This window comes from Ips typographus, linkage group LG16, assembly GCF_016097725.1.
Source record: "Ips typographus isolate SLU linkage group LG16, UJ_Ityp_2.0, whole genome shotgun sequence".
Lineage (NCBI taxonomy): Eukaryota > Metazoa > Arthropoda > Insecta > Coleoptera > Curculionidae > Ips > Ips typographus.
Window position 1 is genome coordinate 6,624,631 of NC_138437.1, and position 15,037 is coordinate 6,639,667.

The following is a 15,037-nucleotide window of genomic DNA, read 5'->3' on the forward strand; positions in this document are numbered from 1 at the left end:
TGAACACTATTTTATGGTTTTAGGGTGTAAAAAATACTTAAATACGCCAAAAAAACCTGAAGTCATTTGTTAGTGTTCTATTACAGGTTCAAGACTAAATTGAAATTTCAAATATACTCAAATTAGTCAAAAACCTGAAATATACACTACATTATCACTCTTCCTAAAGGCACAGGTCCTTCCTTTTTCCTGCATCCTATTTGCTGAACACTATTTCGGTTTTAACGCCGAGATTAATATTTCAAAGTTACTTAACTCGACCAAAAAAACGTAAAGTGCAGAGCACTCAAAGTTATTTCTTCCAAGTTAACATTTTGAGCAGTCTGAAAATAATAAAATTTGTAACAATCATCAAAATGAATTACCAAAGTAAACAAAAACATAACTTTCAGGTCTGTGAAGGCATTCCAACAGCTTTTGTATGTGGCGCCTGGTTTCCAACGGGCCAATGAAGTTCATCTTCGTTTGGGTTTGATGTTCAAAGTGACCCATGAATATCATCTAGCCCAAAAGCATCTACAACTATCCTTAGTAGACGCTAGTCCGAGTTCAACCCCTAAAAATACCAGTGAGTATATTTTTTTTATATCATCAAAACATACTTGCATATTCACGAGTAGTTACCAAATTGCGACCATGGACTTGATCTTATATTCTTTTCGTGAAACCAGGACCTAAGACAATGTAATTCGCATTCGGAGTTAACAACCTTGGAGCGTTTCGAATTTTGCAGCATTTGACCTCTCTTGTGTAAACATTTCAGATGTGGTAAACATAATGCGGGTTTCTATTTAATTGAATCGTGATCGTGAGATCGGAAAAAGCATTAGACCAATAGAGAAACCAAAAATGTAGCTTTTCCCCATCGATAATGTGTTTTCAGTTTTCTTCTAAAAATTAAGCATTTGGTTAGTATGTTTGTCTACTACTTTTAACATTTACTTACTTCTTACTTGGTAAGTGTTTTTTTATGATTCATCTTGCTGAAGAAAAACTGGAAAATTAAGCTTTATCATTGATCAGAAATCTGACCAATACATTAGCACGTTTATTACAAACGTAAATTACTAATAAACAAAAATATTTGAAATTTTTGGTGTATGCGTTTATCCCGTGAATATCGATAAGAAATTTTAATGGCCGATGTTCTAGGGAAAATTGAAATCAATAAAATAATATTAGAAATAGAAACAACAATAGCAAATATAAAATAAAACCAACAAACACCAATCTTCTATAAAAAACCACTAGGAATTTCAGGGTACCAAACCCCATATGTAGACACTCAAAAAATTTAAAAATTATAATCACACAAACAAATCAGTATATACAGGGCGAGTCAACCATCTCCTACAAGACCAACCAATAATAAACTAAACTGCATCTATATTTAAAAAAACTGTGCTACCTACAGGGTAGGTCTGGAAAGCGCAAACCCTTGCTATTTCTTAAACAAGAAGAAATTTTCAAAATAAGTTGGAATAAAAATTGTAGGTGTTCATAGGAACTATTATACAGGGTGACTTAGCGAGAAATAGCAGGTAAAATAATGTTTTCTTATATGGAACCCTGTATATTTTATTGCATATTTAAAAAGTACATTAAATTTACTATATTTTCATGTCAAGTCATTGTTAAATATTAATAATTTTTCGAAATATTCAACAAGGGGGTGTCGTTTCCCAGACTCACACTGTATACCCTATACCTGTATTTCTGAATTATATATTGTCCCTAATAATTATGTATAGTAAACGAAATAGTTTAAAGGTTTTGATCATGAGGTAAATCAATTTTGAAAATTTGAATTGAAACATTGAACACTATTCAAAAAGTTTCAATGAATATAACCATATTTCAGTATATCAGAAATGGCACAGAAAAGAAAAGTAATAATAATAATACACAGTGATTCATTATACTTAAGGTTTGTTTGTTTTAATCACCTTGTCAGTTTAAAAATATAACAAAAACTAACTAGTTTCCTACTCCTTGCCTAGAAACTGAAATAATTTCTCTATATTGTTACCTAAATTGATACCTAATTGGTTGACAACCCTGCAATATGGGCACCTGTTCATGGGCAAGAACTGTTTGCTCTTAACTTTTTGTATGATAAATATATGAAATAAGTATATGACATAAATAATTTTGTGAAGTAAATCATAAACAAAAAGCTTGCTTTACAAATCCATACAAAAAGTGAAAGTCAAACACAAAGCAAATTTTCTTGTTTAATATGCAATAACAATCTATAAAAATCACGTTAGTTTCTTTAATTGGAACTTTACTTTTGATAGAGTGTTTTCCAATTATAGTTAATTATGTATTCAATGCAGTACATGTGCCTCTTCATGAATTACTAGTGTCTATTCGTCATATATGTACAGGGTTATTCACTACAAAATGAAACAATAGTATAATGCACTTTTTTAAATGTAACACCCTGTATATGTAGCTGTAAAAGAGCTCTTATTTCTAATTTCAAAAATAGTATATATGTCACGTTTATCTTAAATCATTATTGAGATATTAATCTTTGAATAACACAGTTATTCTAGTTAGAAATTATTAGTATTGTTAAAGTATTTCATGAATTTTTTTTATTGTTGCTCTAATAGTCTATTTTGATGACGTAATTACTGAAATGTCAGTTGTCAATGTTGTTTAATTTGGCTGGGTTAACAATTATGTAATTACAGTTACTCTATTATTTCACGATTAATAACTCAATTACAATTTAAAATAAACATAAAATATATTTCTAAAATGAGAATAAAAAGCTTTTTTCAGAAATGTAGTAATATACACGGTTTTACATTTAAAAAAATGCATTATATTTTTTTTCACCCTGTATACTACGGGTGACTGAACTTTTTATAACAGCTTAAGAAAATTCACTACTAATAACGATGAATAGTGAATAACCCTGTACAAAGTGTCAAAACATTGCACGTGATTGGCTGCAAATTAATGCAGGGTCAAATTGTACTTTTCTGTTTAAAAAAAAATCTGAATGCGCCTGTGACATTCTGTGTATACTATCAATATTAAGGAAATTGTTCAGCAGTAGAACAGTTTATAATAAGACACCATGTATAATTTAAAGTTGCAAACAGCAAATGAAAGTATTATCAAGAAAAATCTTTAGATATATTGCGTAATTTATTTTTACAAAGAATCGTGTTACTTGTATGTCAGTAAACACTTTCTTTGCGACATACAGAGTGCCCCTAGTTTTTGAGTTAATCTTTTAAGTTTTGTGGAATCAGTGTGCAAAACTGTCGCCACTTCTTTTGTAATAATTTACATTTTGTGTTGAAGTTGAAATACTATAAAAAATCAAACTTTGACACCCTGTATCAAAGAAAGAAAGTGTTTGACGACATATTATTTTTATATAGGATATTTGTGTTTTAATCAAGGTATTCTAGTTATAGAATCCTGGTATATTAAACTGATTGAGGCATCAGATCAAAATTAAAAAAAGGGTTTAAAATTTTTTTTTTTAATGATGTACTTGATGGTGTTAGTTTCAAAAGGACAGAAAAACGTTTTAAAATTTTTGTTATTGTTGGCTTTGGAAAATATCGCCGCCATTATAAAAATCAAATGACGTCAGTGTGCTTTGTGTTATATTTTTATAATTTACAAATCCGGGAAAAAAATGTCTATATATTGATGTTTGTGTACAGAATAATGTAAAACTTTACAAAACGTTTTTCTGTCCTTTAGAAATAATACCATCATAAAGTACATTATTGAAAAAAGGATTTTTTAAGCGATTTCTAAAAATGCAAAAATTCAAGATGACAAAGTTGTCATCCATATCTCGGAAACCAGTGACGATAGATTTTTTCCAATTTGGCACACACTGTATATTTTAGTAATGTTGGAAATTTATGAAAATCAACAATAAATAAAACAAATACAAGAAACACTAACTCAAGTATCAATTTAAACTTACCTATCCCGTTAACTTCAGCTGCAGGATAATGAAAGTAATCTCCTGCAAAAGAAAAATAGAATTAGAATTCAGTCAAAAACCAAATTAAAAAGTTTAAAAAGAGCTTACTTGGAAAGTAAGTGTCGCAGAGTAACATCATTATGTACTTGTAAAAATGTACTTACATTTTTCCTGCAACGTTCGCGCCGGTTCCTCTAGACCAGAGACTCCACGCTTGCTCTTTGTGGCTCAGGGCATTCAGTAACTCAGCATCATTTTCTAAAAACGAAAGAAAAACCATTAGAATAACTTTTCATAAATATTTTACACAGAAAAAATAGCTAAGGGGTTAATTGAACTTTCAGTTTGCTTCGCCATTTTGAAGTCAAACCACACGTCAATTCCTACGCCAAATAGCGTCATATTAAAATTTACTAAGCTTTTTACCATAATTTTAAAGTATTGAAACTTATGAAATTAAGTTGCTCAGCAAACTGTTCGTTAGGACCTTATGGCTAAAAATTAGATGCATTTACGTGGAAAAAATTACGCTAAGCCCACTATTGCATCAGTTTAGTTTGGAAAAATATAGAAAAAGTAGGCCGCATAGCCAAAGCGTCCAGAAAATGGCGGCTCACATGTTTGTACAAATGTGTAATATAACTTTTGTCAAAAAAATACTCAAAATATTGCAAAAATTGAGACTAATGTGGTCTCACTAAGAAAAATTAAACATATTAATAGCATTTTGTTGTTAGTTAGTATGAGATAATCATGGATTTTCATCCTGCACGTACACGGCTTGTGAGCCACACACATGCACCACGCAAAAGCAAAGAAAAAATCTTCAACTTTACTAGTTTTCTTACCGAATTTTCTATTCTGCATTCAATGTCTTCGATTAGAAACACTTTTGAAGGGAGAAAATGTAGTTTTGTAAAGATTTTCAATAAAAAATGTCACAAACTGGGGACCGGCTAGGATTTCCGACATGCGCTTTGCGTTGCCTGCCTGGAAATGACCTGCACCGGAAAGACGCTTGCGCCGACCCGCCTGCCCTCTTGCGGTCACTGGAATTAGGCAATCGATCCCCTGATCGATCATGTCCACGTCAGTTGATCACGTGATGCTTTGTTAATAATATTATGGTGGCAACAAGCGCTGTCATGTGACCAGTTGTTAGTCAACACTATTTTGAAGTAACTATCTTGTTGCTAACCGGAAGTGGAAATGTATTTAAGTCACTTTTGATTGGTTGTACTGTACTCTGCTAAATGGCGGTCGATTTGAAAGTATTTTTTATAGGTTAGGCAAGATTATTATTGAAATTTATTCTGATTCTGTTTTCTGAGCTAAAACTTGACTCTGGTTATCTCATTTTAACAGTAAGATGGGTTGTTTACTAGTATGAGATCAGTTATTTAAGTCACAATCCTACTCCGAATTGAGTGACCACTATATGGTTATTTTCAGTGAAAATCATCATTGATTCTAGACTTAGACAGAGTTTCATAAATATGTTTTGTTGCAGTACGATTCCATATTGCGCATTTGTTCGAAATCCAAGGAAAGGTGAAAATAGCCAAAGAAAAATACGAAACCCTCCTGAAGGACAAGACAGTAACACCCCCTTTGAAATCGGAGATATTTCGACAGCTAGGCTGGCTCTATCATAGTCATGAATCTCTGGGTGAGAAAAGTCAGCGAATCCCTTTAGCAATCCACTGTCTCCAGAAGGCTAATGAAGCTGACCAGTACTCCAATGGTCAAACTTTATATCTACTTGGTCGTTGCTACGCTAGTATAGGGAAAGTCCACGATGCCTTTGTTGCCTACAGAAACTCAGTGGAGAAATCAGAGGGCAATGCAGACACATGGTGTAGCATAGGAGTCTTATACCAACAACAAAACCAGCCTATGGATGCTTTGCAAGCTTATATTTGTGCTGTGCAATTGGACAAATGTCATTCACCTGCTTGGGCTAACTTAGGTAAGTGCAATTAAACTCTGAATTGCATGGGACTAATTTTGCATTAACATCCTAGGAATATTGTACGAGAACTCAATGCAAGCTAGAGATGCTTATGCTTGTTATCTGAATTCACAAGCTGGTTTAAAAAGTAAGGGAATTGCTGAGGAACCAGTAACTACCAAACTACCCAAATTGACCTCAACTGCTGGGGGTATGAACCCACACCTCACTCAGAGGATTAGCTTTCTGCAAACGCATCTAGCCAACGCTCCAATGCCTAGTGTAACTTCACAGTAAGTCCAATTTACATTATAGTACATAAAGTATCTTAAATATACATATACAAAAAATGGTCCATCAGAAAATTAAGGTTTTGTACGACTCCCGGCTTTCCTGCAAAATCTACCCTTTGTAACCTGCTTAAAACTGTAAGCTGACACATTCTTGAGTGGCAATTCACAGGAAATAATGTGTTCTAAGGATCTTTTTTGACCTACCCAGATTTAATCAAAGTACTGCTCAATAACGCTTGTAACATGCAAATACAGAGTGTCTGTAGGTATAGTTCCTCCCACCCTCAACTCATTGAAAAACTGATTTTATACACTTCTTAATTATGTGTATTTGGTAAAAAATTAAATATCAAACATCCAATATAAAAGTTCTTTTCTTAGCTCAACAGAGTATTTTGTACTGTTTTTGTACATAGGTACTGTTGGCTGTGTAGAAATGTTAGATATGTTTTACAAATATTAGCTTCTCCAGATTTTATTTACATAATATTTCAACCACCCTTTTATACATTTATAACTGCTTAAAAAGCAAAAATTACTAATGACGGAACCAACATTATCGTTGATAAAACTATCAACTTTACCAATCACTTCGTTATTTATGAATTGAATTTCCTCCAGCCAAAGCTGTTAATGGTTCCAGCATAATGTCCCTATTGTTTCTTTCACTCAGATAAGTACTGCTTAATGTATTTGGATAGTATATTTTCTTCGAATTGATTTGCACTAACCAGTTTACTTGCAATATTTCGTGGGGATGTCACAAGTGTTAAATTATTGTATGTAATTTTCGTGATTAGTCAGCTTAACACGTTTGAAGTAAGTGCAGGGGTTTTACCTTCTATGTGTTTATTTATTTGTTTAGGGTACGATGAACCTATACAGTTTTTTATTATCAGCAAAAATTGAAGAGTGAATACATAATGCCTTTATGTCGTCGCGGTTACATAAAGTGTTCAATTTTTCAAGTGTTTTAGCTGTATTAATATGTTATGAAAGTGTATATTCAGTGTTTTTCTTATTCACCATTTGGCCAGCTGACAGTAGTTAAATTGGAAGGCGGATACCGACTACCCTACAATAAATCATTTTGCCGCAACGGCTGATGCCCTTCTTGGATTTTAAGTAGTAAATATTTAATGGGTGTGCATTTATAACCGCACCTCAAAGATAAGACTTACTACTTACTAATTTGCGGTGACTATCTCGCGATAAAACCAGTTAAATTACGCGTTTGTTTACAATATTGTTTGAGTGATGTTCCCAAAATCAAAGTATCGACAATTACATAAGTATATATTAATTTTGCTGGTTTTTTTAGGAGAAGGCAATTGCTTTCGATCGAAGAAGCGTGGAATCTTCCGATATCTGCGGAAATGTCATCGAGGCAGCAACAGCAGCCGCAGCAATCTCGAAGTTCAGCGCAATCATTCCAGAAAAGCTACTCTCAACCTTCTGGTCCTCAAGGCCCGCCACCACCTTATCCGAGCCCAAGTGGAACGCCGGGCAAGCGCTTTAAATTAGAATCTGAAGGCAATAAACAACCGAATTTCATGTTGACGCAACAACAGATCAATTTGCTGAACCATCTGCAAGCGAATGCTGCCACGTTAACTCAACCACAGATCAATTTAATGAGGCAGTTACAACATCAACATAATTTAATGCAACAACATTTAAGGCAAGTATTAACCAAAAATTATTGTGTTTATTGAACTTAACATTAATTATCATTTAAGATCCAGCTTTAAACTTTTCAACTGAAACACTAATTATCATAATATTTTAAAGGAGTCAAGGCCAAACAAGACCACCACCTCTAAATGCAGCACCTAGACCAACCCCGCCATTTGCAAGCGGTATGCAAGTTGGTTCTGTCATGGGTAGTAAAGGATTTTCAACCGGCAATGGCACTGTAAATGGAGGAGCACCGATTTTGCCGGGACAACCTCAACACGACTTGGATGTGGAAGCGGAACTGAAACATTTGCTATCCCAGAAAGATCTGGCCACCACGTTAGCTGAGAATTTGTTGAAACACTTTGGGTCTGAAGAAATGGAGGATGTGAAAGAAGGCGCAGACTCTAGAACGCCTGTTGGTTCCACGCACGGTGGTGTTTCAAACGCTACAGCACCAGTTGGTAAGTTTTTTTTATTAGAGAGTAAATTGGATTTGAGTCATCTGGTCTGTTGTTTCAGAACCTGCAGTTCAGGTGAACCCTTCGACGTTATCTTCAGGACCTTTTTCACCTTCAAACTCTTCAGAAGCAAAAACTGAGTCAGTTGAAGCTAAGAAAAGACGGATAAAGTCCCCCACTCAGGACAGTGTGTTAATAGTGAAGTCTGAACCTCCTTGGGACATTGACACTGTGCATTCTACAGAAAATAAGTCAAAAATTGATTACAATATTGACATGAGCGCCGAGACAATCCTTCAGTTATGCAAGTAAGTTTAGAAGTGCTCATTATTTCCGACTGTTTTCTATTCCAGTATTGTACTTTGCAGAAGTGAAGCTATCAATGGAGATATAAATAGTTCAGTCATATCTGACGATGCTCCACCACCCTGTCCTCCAGAACCACCTTCAGTCAAACTTACACATCAACAGTTAATTCCGCCCACACCATCAGTGTACTTGGACAACAAAAAACACGCATTCAGTCCGCAATTACAAGAGTTCTGTTTAAAACATCCTATTGCGGTTGTACGAGGTTTAGCTTCGGCTTTAAAGCTGGACTTGGGCTTGTTTTCGACTAAAACTTTAGTGGAGGCCAATCCCGATCACACTGTCGAAGTTAGAACGCAAATTCAACAACCTTCAGACGAAAATTGGGATCCACAAACTGGAAAGAAAGTATGGGCTTGCATTTCTCACAGATCCCATACAACTATCGCAAGATATGCACAATATCAAGCATCAAGTTTTAAGGAAAGTTTAAAGGTATGTTTTTGCTGGTAAAATATGCGAGTAAAAAAGTAAAAAGTCAATTTTTGTTACAGGAAGAACGGGAAAAAACGCAAACAGGGGCGGGGTTGTCTGATTCAGACTCCAAAGATTCCAATTGTGGAGGAGGTAAGCGGCGGAAAACCAACACTTCAGTGCCTCCATCAATTGCAAAAACCTTAAAAGAACACAAAACTTTAAAGTATGAGCATCATATTAAAACTGATAATCGCCGAAAATTTATTTATAATTTTGTTTCAGGTTTGGTACAAACGTCGATCTTAGTGACGAACGCAAATGGCGTCCTCAGCTTCAAGAACTAATGAAATTACCCGCATTTGCTCGGGTTGTGTCTGCTGCTAATATGTTATCCCATGTGGGGCATGTGATCCTTGGTATGAACACTGTTCAGCTGTATATGAAAGTACCTGGTAGCAGAACACCTGGCCATCAAGAAAACAACAATTTCTGCTCTATTAACATAAACATAGGGCCAGGTGATTGCGAGTGGTTTGCTGTACCTGATTCTTATTGGGGAGCAATCTGCAAGTACGTTTGGTTTAGACTTGAATTGGTTTAGTTCTTTTGAGCATTTAGTACTGTTTCAGGTTATGTGAACAAAACCAAATCAACTACCTTCACGGTTCCTGGTGGCCGGTTCTAGAAGACTTGTATAAGGCAAACATACCAGTGTATAGGTTTCTGCAAAGGCCAGGTGATTTAGTTTGGGTTAACGCGGGTTGTGTCCATTGGGTTCAAGCCGTTGGTTGGTGTAATAACATTGCGTGGAATGTTGGACCTTTGACCGCCAGGCAGTACCAATTGGCCATTGAACGGTACGAGTGGAATAAACTGCAAAGCTTTAAGAGTATCGTTCCTATGCTACACCTTTCGTGGAATTTAGCCCGAAATATAAAAGTTTCTGATCGGAAGCTTTTTGAATTAATTAAGTAAGTATGAAAGGTTATTCACTTTCTTTTTTAATTTTAGTCGTAATTATTTCAATTAACAAGCAAACATAAATATTGTTGGTATAGTGTCAATTAAATACTTAACACTGGAGTAGTACCAGCTAATTAAACGATAACTTCTTTGGAATTTTTAAAGAACTTCAAGTTGTCATTCAAGATTACCACTTGGATTTTATTACAACCTAATGCACATACTCTTATCAGTTAGTCCCAAAATCGTGCATTGAACGTTATCACTTTCTGAATTAGCCTATCTATATGATTACTGGTATTTTTGAAATTCTTTTAATGTAAACGTATTACCTACTTCAATTTGATTAACTAAATAAATAACAAATCATCTAAAGAGTGATACGTCCGATATAATGCATTGGTATTTTGAAAATGACACTTGACATGATCTGTGTCTATTATAGTATATTTATTATTCCGACAGTAACATTATTTTTATTTTTATTGCTTACAAAACAGTAAGTCTAAAAAGAAGGTAATATTGACTAACCTATTCACATTACTCCCTTATAATAACAAACTACAGTTAATAATTTTGGTTTATTGAAAATAAGAAATAACACAAAAGACACATGAAATAATGTGGATTCTTTTTTAGGAATTGCTTACTTAGGACCTTAACTAAATGCTCTAGGATGTTAGAGTTTGTGAAAGATAGAGGAATAGAAGTGAAATTTCATGGTAGAGGAAAGAATGAAGCGTCACACTACTGTGGACAATGTGAGGTAAGATAAAAGCATTATTATATATCATTAGGTAGAAATTACAGAAACTGATGTTTTTCAGATTGAAGTGTTTAATATATTATTTATAAGAGAACAAGAAAAAAGGCACGTTGTACATTGTATGGACTGCTCGAGAAAGCAGTCACCGAATCTGGAGGGTTTCGTGTGTTTAGAGGAATATAAAATGCAAGAATTATGCGAGGTTTATAATAGTTTTATGTTGCATAACAACACTGTGACAACGCCCGACCCTTATCGGCTCGCATAATCTTTAGATTAATTAAATATAATGATCTTCACTGCCACTCGTAACTGATGTACAACTATTTTAAGGTACGTTTTGCTTGATTTCGTAATCTAAGTGTAAAAAAATAACAAAGGTGATATTCGTCTAAGAAATTATGTAATTTTAATTTGTAAAGGCGTGTACATAGACATAAATGAATATTTTCTTGAAAACACACCAATTGAAACAGGCTTTGTGCTTCGATGGGCAAGGAAATCATCTTAACCCAAGAATCATAGATCTCAGAATATTAGTTTAATTGTATATTAATAATTTATTTTTACCAATCGTGTTTATACAACTTCATAGCGTTTCTGTTAATTATTCAGATTTTACTTTATTGATTCTAATAGTGGTATTTTATTGTGTTCCTTTAGCTTTGATAATATTTATTATTTTTATTGTAGCCTTTATTATGATTGTCCAGTCTTGAATTTAGCCAATTACTTTACTTTAACTATACATATACTTCGTCTAAATAGTGGACTTAGTGTATCTATTATATACCTTTTTATTGCTCGACCTTCACGTTTGCATTTATAGTAATACTTCTTGTAGGCCGATATAAAGGGATTATTTTTTTAGTGTTTTATACACTGCCATTTTGTGATAATATTGCCCGATAGACAAAATTTTTTAGAAAACTGGGACTGGAGCTTCACTTCAAATTATCATAGCGCTACTCAATCGTTTATGAATAATTAGTTCAAGGCTCCAGTCCTGGCTGCCAGTCAAAAAAAGCCTATGGATTGTCAGTGCCTTCAGCTATAAAATAACAGCAAATAAAATTCCTGAGACATATTTTGAAAATTCATCTATTTTGCATCCATGACCAAATTTCGTGTAGAACGTGTATATAAATACATTTATAAACAAAATAGCTCAATTTTTGTAACGTAATTTCGTATGAATTGTAATAAAATTGTTATATCATTCTTACAAAAGTCTGATTTTGATTGCAATTTGTCTAGATTCTAATCTGTAATTGTAGGTTGTATTAACATTCGTATAAATAAATTTTAATAAAAACAATACATATCATTTGGTTTTTGCTGTTCTCACTTTTAGCAAAATGTTCCCTTATTGGTAGATAAGTAGGCAACCAGAAATTCACAGTTGCTACAGTTTGAAAAGCAACTGTTAAGGGGGCGCTGCAAACGTAGCAAAATTGGGAGGCCATGTCTGGACAAATTGTGGAAGTGGAAGTGTAAACAATTATTGTTTCTGGATTAAAAAAAAAAAGGAAATTGGTTTCTTAAAAAAAAATTAATAGACCCTTCAAAAGAGACTGGTGAGTAGCACTGAGTAAAAGTTTACATTTAGTATGATACAATTAAATTTTAAATGTCCTTTCCTGGTTTGGGAGAGTATGGCGGCTATTTTAACTGAAATTTCCAAACCTCATAAAAGAAACACTCAGGGACATATGCAGAATTACAGCTGTATTTGTCTTTAGATTGAATATAAGCATAGCGGCACTATGTCTCAACTTGCAGGACAAAAAATATTTTGTAACTTTCCATGAATGTAAATTTCCGATATTTTGGTAGTCCTAGGTTAAAATAATAAGACAGATATAAATTAACAGAAAACTTTATTTTAGAAACAATACAGCATCAATTTTCTATTTAATTATAAAGCGAGAAATCACACGAAACTGTCAGAATTAACATAACAATTTCAAATAAACTATAACTATATTCACACAAATTGAAACCAATGGAGACTAGACTTTTTATGGAAGTAAATAGGACCTTGGTGGATCCGTAACGTTTGAAATAGCTGGTGGTGAATTACTCGCCGGAATTATCGGTTTTGGAGCCGGCTTTTTGAGTAAATCTCCAATTTCAGAAAGCACAAATCGAGACAGTTTTATAAGGGCAATATGCGCGATATATTGAAGAATTAACGCTCCAAAGCCCTTATATAAACCAGATGTGCCTTCTGTAGCTATACACTTTTCATAACAGTCTATTGCTCCACTATAATTAGTTAGAATAGGCAGCACTGACCTTCCATCACTTAAATTGTCTATTATTGTCCTGGTTCCCTACAATATAAAAACATATAAGTAAAAAGAAGTTTTACCACTAGAACAAAATTACCTGCAAGTGCAAACGGTGCACAATAGTCTCACAAGGATAAAAGGCAATATCACTAGAGACAGTGGCAATCAAAGAAGCAGTTAAGTTAATATCTTCCATAGCAGCATTACTGTCTTTAGGGATGGTTCCAGTCTCCTCCCACTTTCTTATTTGTCTCATATTCAAAACCCTTACAGCAATACCTTTAATCATCATAGAAAACATATATTTAGCCAAACCCAAAGTAAGGGTGGGAACAATAAGAGCCCAAATAGGCAACATCCGGCCTTTAGCAGGTGCTCCCCAGTTTAGTAGTCTTATAAAACCCTCACGAAAAACATCTAAAAGTCCTGGTCTTTCACTGGCAATTTCACTCTGAACTGTCTCCACAAATGATGCTGAATAGAAGGGTGTTACTACTGCTAAGGTCACACTGAAAAAGAGTTATCACAAAAAATAATTTAAATAAGTTAGAAAAGTAATAACATGTCTCACCATTTTAACATTGTGTGCTGGAAAAATTGCTTTAAGGTACTATGAACAGTGATCTCCCTAAAAAAACAAGTAAAATTAATATTAATAGCCACAATAATTCAGTTAACAAATTACGTAGGCCATGGTGTTAATTTTGAAATTAAATCCTCAATTCCTAAAGACATTCCTCTAACTAGTAGAACAGAACCCAAGCCTTTCCATAAAGTTGTAAGTCCTTGGTGCTGCTGGAGGTGACACACAGTAGGCAGCAAGGTAAAGGGCAACAAATGGTACCTTCTAGATGCATGATTGACCTTCAAAATATTTTTAGGTGATGTTTAGTGTCCAAACAGCTGTGCTGTATTATTAATCATATATGTTGATCCAAAATTTTGCTCAATATGATACTCCCTTATTTAAAACATTCATAAATACCTGGCACTGCCTTCTAAGTACCAGAAATGGATGGCTGAGTAAGTTTTCTGTAATAAGGCTTACAAAAGCTACACCTGACCCTATATAACGCTTAACTGTTATATCTGAAAAAAAAAACTTAATCCACCACTGAAGCATTGCTAATGTTAGAATTACCTTCATGACTTTGATAGGGCCGCGGGATTGAATACTGGGGCAAAGTTTCCTTGTTTACCAAATAGTCATCACGAATTGGCAGTCTCCTAGTCAAATCAGGTGGTTCTAAATAATTGTCATGCAAAGTAAAGTCTTGGAAATCACTGGGAGCATCAAATGGATTCATTTTTTTTTCACTCCTATTTTTTATCAAAGGAAAATCTGCAAGGAAAAAGAAGATTTACTATATCATTACCTTATATTTAAGATAGAACTGGTTTGGAAACTAAAAATACCCTACCCTCTTAAAGTTTTAAAAAGCACATCATACCTTTAAACTGGATGGTTAGGCATATATAACAGTATTGTCCGAATTTCTCATTTTGAACATTTGGCGGAAATATTGCCGGAATTACAACAATTACATAAATTTGCTCAAAAATTACAATTTTCTTTATAGTAAGAGGTGATGACAGGTGAAATTTGTTTACAATTTGTTTCAGGGAGTGCCTCCGGACCCGCACCTCGTTTTTACATTTGACACTATTTCCATTCAACTGTGTTACAAATAATATGAATTAAATTTTCTTATAACATAAAGCATAAATTTATATAATAAAGTAACACCATTCAAATAACACCATTAACAAAAAATAAATCAAACAGACATATAAAAAACCGGTTGTGGTATAGTAGGCACATCCTATTTAAAATTAACAAAAGTTAGGTTATAAAGATACGTTTAGCACAATAAGCAGT

At 33.8% G+C, this 15,037-nt stretch overlaps 2 protein-coding genes across 5 annotated transcripts in view; one reads left to right on the forward strand and one right to left on the reverse strand.

Moving 5' to 3' along the window:
• Positions 1 to 12,191, forward strand: part of Utx (Utx histone demethylase) — a 37,827-nt gene extending 25,636 nt beyond the window's left edge. For all 4 annotated transcript variants that reach the window (XM_081994553.1, XM_081994555.1, XM_081994554.1 and 1 more), the window contains 12 exons: positions 393 to 568; positions 5,478 to 5,936; positions 5,992 to 6,211; positions 7,533 to 7,892; positions 8,003 to 8,352; positions 8,411 to 8,657; positions 8,718 to 9,153; positions 9,213 to 9,358; positions 9,418 to 9,705; positions 9,765 to 10,106; positions 10,738 to 10,864; positions 10,926 to 12,191. In XM_081994553.1, coding sequence (XP_081850679.1) covers positions 393 to 568; positions 5,478 to 5,936; positions 5,992 to 6,211; positions 7,533 to 7,892; positions 8,003 to 8,352; positions 8,411 to 8,657; positions 8,718 to 9,153; positions 9,213 to 9,358; positions 9,418 to 9,705; positions 9,765 to 10,106; positions 10,738 to 10,864; positions 10,926 to 11,132 — 3,358 coding nt within the window. In that variant the 3' untranslated portion in view covers positions 11,133 to 12,191. The remainder of the gene's footprint in view (positions 1 to 392; positions 569 to 5,477; positions 5,937 to 5,991; positions 6,212 to 7,532; positions 7,893 to 8,002; positions 8,353 to 8,410; positions 8,658 to 8,717; positions 9,154 to 9,212; positions 9,359 to 9,417; positions 9,706 to 9,764; positions 10,107 to 10,737; positions 10,865 to 10,925) is intronic.
• A 536-nt stretch (positions 12,192 to 12,727) lies between these two features.
• LOC145739157 (mitochondrial outer membrane protein SLC25A46-like) lies at positions 12,728 to 14,926 on the reverse strand. Its single transcript, XM_081994561.1, has 7 exons — positions 14,610 to 14,926; positions 14,300 to 14,500; positions 14,144 to 14,247; positions 13,844 to 14,022; positions 13,730 to 13,786; positions 13,256 to 13,667; positions 12,728 to 13,200 (listed from the first exon to the last, which is right to left on the reverse strand). The coding sequence occupies exons 2-7, from the start codon at positions 14,463 to 14,465 to the stop codon at positions 12,886 to 12,888; spliced, it is 1,233 nt and encodes a 410-aa protein (XP_081850687.1). The 5' UTR covers positions 14,466 to 14,500; positions 14,610 to 14,926; the 3' UTR covers positions 12,728 to 12,885.
• Between the last annotated feature and the right edge of the window lie 111 nt (positions 14,927 to 15,037).

Coding starts and splice junctions, on each gene's coding strand:
- LOC145739157 (XM_081994561.1), bottom strand. CDS start 14,465: ATGAATCCATTTGATGCTCCCAGTGATTTCCAAGACTTTACTTTGCAT. Junction 14,248..14,299: donor GCCCTATCAAAGTCATGAAG/GTAATTCTAACA, acceptor TTTTTTTTTCAG/ATATAACAGTTAAGCGTTAT. Junction 14,023..14,143: donor TACTTAGAAGGCAGTGCCAG/GTATTTATGAAT, acceptor AATATTTTGAAG/GTCAATCATGCATCTAGAAG.